Source organism: Oncorhynchus tshawytscha, unplaced genomic scaffold (genome assembly GCF_018296145.1).
Source record: "Oncorhynchus tshawytscha isolate Ot180627B unplaced genomic scaffold, Otsh_v2.0 Un_contig_3970_pilon_pilon, whole genome shotgun sequence".
Lineage (NCBI taxonomy): Eukaryota > Metazoa > Chordata > Actinopteri > Salmoniformes > Salmonidae > Oncorhynchus > Oncorhynchus tshawytscha.
The window spans coordinates 313,989-323,635 of NW_024609706.1; the positions used below are offsets into that span (position 1 = coordinate 313,989).

The 9,647-nt window shown below is 44.1% G+C and overlaps 1 protein-coding gene across 1 annotated transcript; it reads left to right on the forward strand.

The window, feature by feature from the left end:
* The first annotated feature begins 5,187 nt into the window (after nt 1-5,187).
* Nucleotides 5,188-8,451, forward strand: LOC121845597 (homeobox protein Nkx-2.3-like). The gene is given in 3 exon segments (XM_042317136.1): nt 5,188-6,013; nt 7,049-7,350; nt 7,352-8,451. Coding segments are annotated over 3 exon segments (1,107 nt in total). The 5' UTR covers nt 5,188-5,541; the 3' UTR covers nt 7,685-8,451.
* The last annotated feature ends 1,196 nt before the right edge of the window (nt 8,452-9,647 follow it).

The following is a 9,647-nucleotide window of genomic DNA, read 5'->3' on the forward strand; positions in this document are numbered from 1 at the left end:
ACAAACAAACGAACCGGTCATCACACGTGCACTCTTCTCAGTAACTTTAAGTACAAAGATTGTGTTTACTTTGAGCCTGGGCCTCCCTTTAACTCTCTCAAACCGGCCGTTGTAAAGGGCGCGAGGCTCGAGGCCCGGGGAAGAAGACGCTGTCCCAATCTAAACATCGCGAGCGGATGAGATTATCTCTCGTCTCGCTCCCTTCCCTTTTCTCTCCACTATAGGCTGCCCAATGGTTCCAACCGCAACCAAGCATTCGGCCCTGGCGCCTATACTTGGCCACAATTGACAGACGACAAGAGGTGTAGCATTTCCTTTTGTTGACCCCCCACCCACCCCCTTACCCTCTACCCTTTAGCCCCGACTCCTTTCCCAAAAGGAAAACGCCAGGAAAACGCGTAACACTGAAATGTCAGTGAAATCTCATCCCCTCCCGATGTGACACAGAAAACAAATGAAATATATCGAAGAAAAATTGTTTGAAACAGCAAAGACCAAGGCCGGCGACGGGCTATTGTTCTTCCATTTTGATTTATCGTAATACTTTAACACTTAGAACAAGGCGGCAACATACTTTAATACCTGCAATTAAACATATCAAATAGTTCGGATATATATTAGGCCTTGGCTTATGTGATACATCCCGCCATAAAGCAGCCTCAGCATCCAGAGAGAGAGACTTGGTGTCCCCTTGTGCTCATGTTTGGATCACGGCCCGGCGCGGAGGAAAGAGACGTCATGTGGCGTAATAAGGTGAGAAAATCCGAGGGTCCTGTGTTTTGTCCAACAGCGTTTGATTCTCAACGCTTTTCCGGTTCTCGTCGTTTCTGTTCGGAAGCTAAGGCTGCAGTCTATAACGGGGTAATTAAATGTTGGGGACTGACTAACCGGTCTGTCATCCTATGCACCTAAAATAACAGCAGGATAATGAAGAATAAAGGACAAAAAGGCACAGATATTTCTGAGCAAATTAATGCAAATAAATATAATCAACGTTAACATATGAGTTTGCCAAAAATAACAACAACGATTACTGTTATGAATATGTGATAAAAGCATAATAGCTCATGAGTTTGACAGCACAAATTAGTTTTTGCAAACGTTGATTGTGAATAATAATGATAATAATCATTATAATTATAATTATGATTCACAATCAAGGTGTTCAAAAACGAATTTGTTCTGTCGTATCCAAATAGCCTTCACCTACTAATAACTTGAATTAATAAATCACAATTGTATAAATAGCATGATCATGAGTAGAACACAGTACAACTCTCTCTACAATTACTTTTTTAGGCCTAGTTTTATATTGGGGCGGCAGGGTAGCCTAGTGGTTAGGGCGTTGGACTAGTAACCAAAAGATTGCAAATTCAAATCCCAAGCTGACAAGGTACAAATCTGTCGTTCTGCTCCTGGCAGTGGCAGTTAACCCACTGTTCCTAGGCATTCATTGAAAATAAGAATTTGTTCTTAACTGACTTGCCTCGTAAAATAAAAATAGAATAAATATTCTATCTCAATTATGTTTTATTTTTCGTGAAGGCATATTTTCATTGAATGTACCAAACAAATACAATTCAAAAAGGTTGATCACATTTCGTTCATAGAACAAGCATATGCCACTATGACCATTTAAACAAGGAAAGAAGCGTTGCGTTTAAAAAATAGCCATGTGAATTTGCACGAGGCTACCAAAATATTCAAACTATAAAAATGTACTTCCGTGCAATTACACTTTCACGCAGTATGATTCATGCAGGAGAAACATTTGGCCTAAATGTAAACAACGTTTTAAAAGGCTACAATAAATGTATGTTTTTCGAGATGCTTGTTTTTTTATAAGAAGTTAATGGAAAAATGTTTCAGTCGTTCGTGTAGCTATCGAAAATATTTCATCCACTTAACCATCCATCAACAACGCATAGCCTAACTTTTCCCGCATGAATCTCCTGAGCATCAAATCAAATCAAATCAAATGTGTTTATATAGCCCTTCTTACATCAGCTGATATCTCAAAATGCTGTACAGAAACCCAGCCTAAAACCCCAAACAGCAAGCAATGCAGGTGTAGAAGCACGGTGGCTAGGAAAAACTCCCTAGAAAGGCCAAAACCTATGAGGAAACCTAGAGAAGAACCAGGCTATGAGGGGTGGCCAGTCCTCTTCTGGCTGTGCCGGGTGGAGATTATAACAGAACATGGCCAAGCATGGGGGCAAAACTATTTTCCAATGCTTCTCCTTGACCTCAGAACGCATCGCGTTACCCAACATTCGCTTGGCGTCGTTGGATTTAATGCTTATTTAAACTACATGAACCGACATGGTGACACGAGCCCCGTTGTCAGTCTAAACACAGTCCACGGGTGGCCTTGTTAGGCACTATTTTACGAGCGTCCCGACCTCCACGAGGACATGACCGGTGGCGTTGATATACCACGAATCAGAATGCGCGCCGGCGTGTCTGCGAGCCGTGTAACCAGACTTCATCATCAGACATATATCTGACAATATCCACCCTCCTCCTCCTCCTCTAGGTCTCTTTCTAGTCAGTGAATCATTGTGATGAGTAGGCCTATACGCCTCTGCAGTGTCTTGCTATGGTTTATGGTTGGGCCTAGCCGGCATCTGTATTAAGTCAGATTTCAGGTCAGATTTCAGATTGCATTTGATTCGACTTTATAGCACAGAGATGGTGCACGCACATTTGAACGAAGGAACACGTACACACACACACACACACACACACACACACACACACACACACACACACACACACACACACACACACACACACACACACACACACACACACACACACACACACACACACACACACACACACACACAAGCAGCAAATGGGTGGACTAATCTGTCTGTCAGAGCTAGCTAATACTATGGCACCTCTCTGCGTTGTGTCTGGTGAGGGAAAACCCTGCCTCGCTGCCATGCATGAAAAAACGTTACTCAGGCTACAAGAGTGTCTGTGTGAGTGAGGGACCGGTCTAGAACCGGGGCACAAAGTGACAGCCGCGCGCGTGTGTGTGTGTGTGTGTGTGTGTGTGTGTGTGTGTGTGTGTGTGTGTGTGTGTGTGTGTGTGTGTGTGTGTGTGAAACGGAAAGGGAGTTGATAGGGAGCAGATTGTATTGGCTAAAAACGTCAATCAGTTTTGCTGGAGGAATGTTAATTGCCGCGGATACCCTGCTTATCGTCCCCACGGAGTTATTAATATACCCGGATAAGAAGGCACAGTGACACCCGCCATGGGCTACTGCTGCAGCTAGCTACTCTTCGCATAGTCTTTTTGTTTACTTATAATGTGTACGATGTGCATGGCATCTTTGGGCAAAAGGGCTGCTGCAGCACGGCTAGCTTATAGGCTAGTCTAGGGCTAGGCTACTCATGTTATATCGGTTATTGCCAATGACCTACTGTTCAAATTTGGGAAATTACAAATAGTGTTATGTTTGTCATCCTTGATCAAAAACGTAGATCTGTTGTTCCACAGCATTTATTAATGTGGGTACCGGTGCTGCGTTTTTGCATGCAGTCTGTGGAAGGTCGAAACGTGTACCTGCTGTGACACATCTGCTCTGACATTACATACAGGTGTAGTTTTTTGAATGCAGTAGAGTTACACCCTTTCCTTCTTGATTCATTGGTGTATTGTGAAGCATATACACTGAGTGCACAAAACATTAAGGACACCTTCCTAATATTGAGTTGCGCCCCCTTTTGCCCTCAGAACAGCCTCAATTCGTCGGGACATGGACTCTACAAGGTTTTCGAAAACGTTCCACAGGGATGCTGGCCCATGTTGACTCCAATGCTTCCCACAGTTGCGTCAAGTCGTCTGGATCTCCTTTGGGTGGTGGACCATTCTTTATACACACGGGAAACGTTTGAGCTTGAAACACCCAGACGAGTTGCAGTTATTGAAACACTCACACCGGTGCACCTACTACCCTACCCCGTCCAAAGGTACTTCAATATTTTCTCTTGCCCACTGAATGGCACACACACTCCATGTTTCAATTGTCTCAAACATTAAAAATCCTCCTTTAACGGGTCTTCTCCCCTTTTATCTGTCTGGTACCGTGTGGCTCAGTTGGTAGAGCACGGCGTTTTACCACGCCAAGGTAGTGTGTTCGATTCCCACGGGGAAAAGTAGGAAAAGATCAACGAAAATGTATCTACTCAACAGTTTAAGTCACGCTGGATATGAGTGGCAGTTAAATGACCAATACGTAAACATTGAAGTGGATTTAACAGGGGCTATCAATAAGGGATCACAGCTTTCAACTGGTCAGTCTGTCATTGAAATAGCTTGTACTCCTATTGTTTTGTACACTCAGCGTAGAGCCACATTTCATTTCAACAAACAGTACAAGACACACAGACCTATAAAACCGTACAGGCCTACTCTGTGGGCCGGTTCCCGCAAAAAGATTAAGCCCTAGACTAAAACGCATGTTCAATGGAGATTCTCTATAGAAAGTGTTCGAGTCCAATATCTCTGTGTCCGGGAAACCGGCATGGCTCTATGGAATATGTTGGCCTAGCAGAGGCCGGACACTTGACCTTCACGCAGTGACAGGCATATAGCTCGGCGTTTTCTCCTCCTGCTTTTGCTCGATAGCCCGTACAGATTTCTCACTCACGTCCCCAAGACATATGGCACATCCATAACCTGTCATTGACGCACTCCAACACAATATGTAGATGAAGTTGACAAGTTCACAAAAAGGGAAATTACTTTATGTTCCGTATTTCATTGTCACAGCGCATGATCAGCTGGGTTTAATTTCCTCGTTTTCGCCATGCGTAAAAGTCATATTTGAATTCCAGTTGATGGCCTATTTTGAAATATATGTATATTTTTGTCACTGTGTATGCTATTTCATGCGCTCCTGGAAAGAGGGAGCATGCATATGCGTTTGGTGAGAGTTTTTTGTCTCTCCGTCGTTCTCAAATGTGATTCCGGACCAAGTTATCTTAACAAATCGTCCAAAACACAAGAATAAGAATGACACTAATAAATGCGTAAATTAATGGGCAGACCTATATGCCTATAGCGTAGAAAATGTAGGGAGGGTATTATATAAAGTGAGGGGGTGTACAACGGAGGCGGGTCACCCTCTTCAATACCTCCGCTCTTCTCCCCTCCCAAAGCGTCCAAATACTTAGCTCGCTCGCGCACTGGATCCTCTCACCACCTTCCCTTTCTTTCTGTTTCGTACATCCCGCCCCAGACGCAGACCCAGTGACATCACGGGAAGATACAAGGGGCTTCGCCCAGCCCTGCTCCCATCTCCAGTTACAAAAACACACAGGAACTCAATTGTCAAAGATCGCACCGCACGGCTGGTTTGTCTATAACCTATGGAGAACCAGGCCACACTTATAGGACTAAACCTTTAACCAAACCTTTGTTTCTTTTCATCAGGGGATGAGTTGGGATATCCAGCCGTTTAGCGCGCGCACCTCCGATTACCGAGCCTCTAAATCAAGTATTATTTAAAACGGGCGATATAGTATCATATGTTACTCAGCGGGTTCCATTTCCTTGATGCGCGCGAGCAGGACCTCGATGGCATGATGCTCCCGAGCCCGCTCACTTCCACGCCATTCTCAGTCAAGGATATTCTGAAACTCGAACAGCTAGAGCAGCAGCAGCAGAGGCAGCGATCTCAACAGCACCAATCTCGACATCTGGACCCGCTACAGATCCAACACCTGTCCCACATCCAACAACACTTAGTACACCCGGACTCGACCCAGCAACAGCAGACCCAGTCCCAGCACTTCCAGGCGCCACCGTCCTGTATGCTTGCTTCAGCGGTCGAGAGCCCTCCGTTCTCGGACGGGGAAGACAACATGGCTTACCTGAGTTCTCTGGCGGCCCAGGACGGGCATGGAGAGGCCAGTCTGTCCCCGGAGATGTTCGTCCATCCCGGGATGGGTCACCTGATCGACCCGAAGCTGGAGGTAGACCTGGAGGATCAGGAAAACAGTGAGTTGAATAATAAGATGATTATTTTTATATTTTTGTTCTGCTGAAATGATGTATGAACAAAGGGACACAAAGCGTCGCTTTGAATAAAATACCTGATATAACCTCTCAATATACACACTCATGATCGTTTGCATCGACAGTATATAAAAAAACAGAAAACGTAAGGATAAGGCAATACATTATTGCGGAAGGTGACAATGTGTCTTATAAAGTGTCTTGGTTTTAGGCTAAATGTTAGGCGCAGGAGTTTCGTGAGTGTGTTATGATTTCAAAAGACACAAACAAGGCCTGTTATAATTCGACAAAACTACATTTTAATCCCAAATGGGGCCTGGAGATTGTTAAGTAATTCAATATTATCGTCTTTAAATATCTGACTTTTTGAACGTTTTACAAATAAAACATTAATTTAGGTAGGCAGGAGAATAAATATCTCAACGGGTATACATATGTTTTCATTATGCTATTGTCTTTATTCTAAGGGCTGCAATAGACTGAGAAAATAGTTGAAACCATGACACACAAATGTTATTGGACTATAACTACTTTATAACCAACAGAATAGCATGAATGTTATAACTAATAGAATAGCTTGAATGTAAATATGTCTTTAAAATAAACGACACAGAGTAGGCCTAGCCTGCAACCAAGTGAAAGTAAACATTGTGGGAAAATGGTTGTCTTTGGTTTTGATTTATGGTCATGCCTTTAGACAGTATTTCTCACAATATTGCGCTTTTGTTTCTTTTACGTCATTTATCTAAACTCATTTATCGTAAAGCATACACTTTTTGAATAGTTTGGACGTTTTACTGTCACGGTTTTCACAAGGTAGGACTATACTGACTGACAAAATAACTATACATTAATGTCAGTAAAACGAAATGAGTTAGCTATACACATTCAAATAAGTTACATTATGAAATAGATTTCCCAAAATATATTTTATTTTTGTAGGCTACTTTAATAAAACTATATTCCTATTTTCAGAGTAGCCTACAAAATATTTATGCTCATATCTTGACACCACAGAGAGCTGTGGCGTGGTGTCCAAGCCGCTGGAGGGAGAGGACAGCGGCCAGGGGGACTCGGATCGGCCGGCCAAGCAGAGAACCAGACGGAAACCCCGGGTCCTCTTCTCCCAAGCCCAGGTGTTCGAGTTAGAGCGACGCTTCAAGCAGCAGCGGTACCTGTCCGCTCCTGAACGAGAACACCTGGCGAGCACTCTCAAACTCACCTCCACGCAGGTCAAAATCTGGTTCCAGAACCGACGGTACAAGTGTAAGCGGCAGCGGCAGGACAAGTCCCTGGAGCTGGCAGGACACCACCACCCTCCCCCCGCCAAGACGAGTCGCGGTGCCGGTCCTGGTCCGGGATGGGAAGCCCTGTCTGGGCGGGACTCAGAACTACAATGCTCCGTGCGGGTCGAACCCCTATAGTTACAACGGATACCCGGCCTACACGTACAACAACCCGGCATACAACAGCAATTACAGCTGTACTTACACCAGTATCCCTACTCTCCCCCCAACCACCACGGCTAACCCCTTCATGGCCATGAACTTGGGGAACATTGGGGGGCTTAGCGCCTCTCCACAGCCCCAAACGCACCAAGGGACAGCGGTCACGACATGTCAGGGCTCACTGCAAGGGATCCGGGCCTGGTAGCCCCACTCCGGTTACACCTTGGATAAAACCAGAGCATTGTTTTACACCCACACCGGTGACATTAATCGAATCCTCTCATGCCGTTTTTTAAAGGGTTCTTCCCCTTTTTAAAATAAAGGGAGTTATTTCTCTGCAGTATTTTGGAAACAGTGTTGTTTTTATGTAGTTATTTGCCTTCGTGTCTGCCTGGTGGGGTGGCTGTCGTTGGATTAAGACTGAAAAGGTGCAAATTCAACATGTTTACTCCACTCTCGGTGACGGTCATCAGAAAGAAGCTGTGCGTAACGGTTGAAAAGGATTTATGACCAACAATGGTCGCATTTGATTTGAATGACCAACTATCCAGTTAACGTTGGATATATAGGATAGGCCTAGTCACGAGACTAGACGTTTGATAATTGTGATATACGGACTAAGGGTGGTCTAGTTATTTGTAAACATGTGCTTAAAAGGATGTCCGGATTATTCAACACTGATGGCCTATAAGTGAAGTTCCCAATCTACTGTTCTCAAGGATTTGCTTGATATTTCTAATGTTTCTTTAGCCACGATGACATGAGAAGTGAGAGAGAGTGTTTGATTGTTTTCAAGCGTATGTAAGTCATTGACATTTATTTGATTAATTCCATTTTCTCATTTAAAAAAGTCCTGGAATGGCAGAAATTGAAATTGAATCCAACCTTGGGCTCTGAACACAACTAACACAATTTTATAAAATCTCATAACTTGCTTTCGAAAACGAATAAATTCCATATTTTGCTACTTTGCGCAAACTTTCCACGGTCCATTACATTCTTTGTGCGGCTTTTGAGAGTTTTCTATGGTGGGATCCTAATTCTCCCACTGTGCGTGTGCGTGAGTGTGTGTGTGAGAGAGAGAGCGAGCGAGAGAGATGGATAGGCTAACTTCCCGTTATCTACAAGTTGTTCTAATTTGTCAAGATGTCTGATATTATTGAAATATCACCTGCTTTTCGATGCGCCTTTAATTACGAGTATATAAAAAGGGGATAGAAATAAGCAATAATGTTACAACGTGCTGGATAAGAATAATCTCTGCAAATCACTTTCATCACAATCATTTTCAAAAAGCCACATCTAAAGTAGAAAGACGACTGACAATGAATAGACTACATTGAGGCATGAATGGCCTCTTGGCAAGATACGACATGGATATCAAGACAAGAAAAGGCTCATTCTCTCTCTTTAGACACAATTCCACTCAACCGGTGCACAATATTTCAATGAAAGCTGTGCATTCAACATGTCCTATTCCCGCAATAGCAGGTAAACGTATTGCAATTGTAGCCTACTTATTCGAACACATGAAAATAGCTTTTTTAGTGCTAGTCTGATTCAGGTTGTTAGCCACAGCTTTGTTATAAAATCTTGCCATTTGGAAATGTGTCGCGCCCGGAAGGCGGTTGGAGAAGGCCAGGCAACAGGCACACTCGAATTAATTGTGCGGGTGCCAGTCTGTGTGAAAGAGGAAGTTACTCTCCATTTGAGGCGCTTTAAGGACGCGATTAGCAACCTAAAATACCCTGAAAGAAGCAGCTCGAGCGGGGCTGGAGAGGCCGAATAATAGGCCTTATTGGATTCCTGGACAAAAGGTGTATGGTAGGCTGGCCCGGACACTCAGCAAAGACAAAAGAACCCAAGAGCTGAGAGATTGACGTCCTAATATTCCAAATTGAGGCACAGGCAGTGCGTTATTTTAACTGGCTGCGCTATACTGCGATTGGAATAGGGGAAAAAAGTGTTCACTTTTGTTCGCTTTTGGGGAGGTTTTTGTTCCTGAAGAAAGGGCCTCTGATTGGGGCGGAGAGGGAGAGCCCCAGCCGGGGCAGCAGGGCTGGAGGTTAGGCAGCGGGGGGCGGCTGTGTGAATGAACCGTTATTATTGCTACAAGTTTCACCATTTCTGTCTATCTGCGGGAAAATGGAGGACAAGGAGCAGAGAGA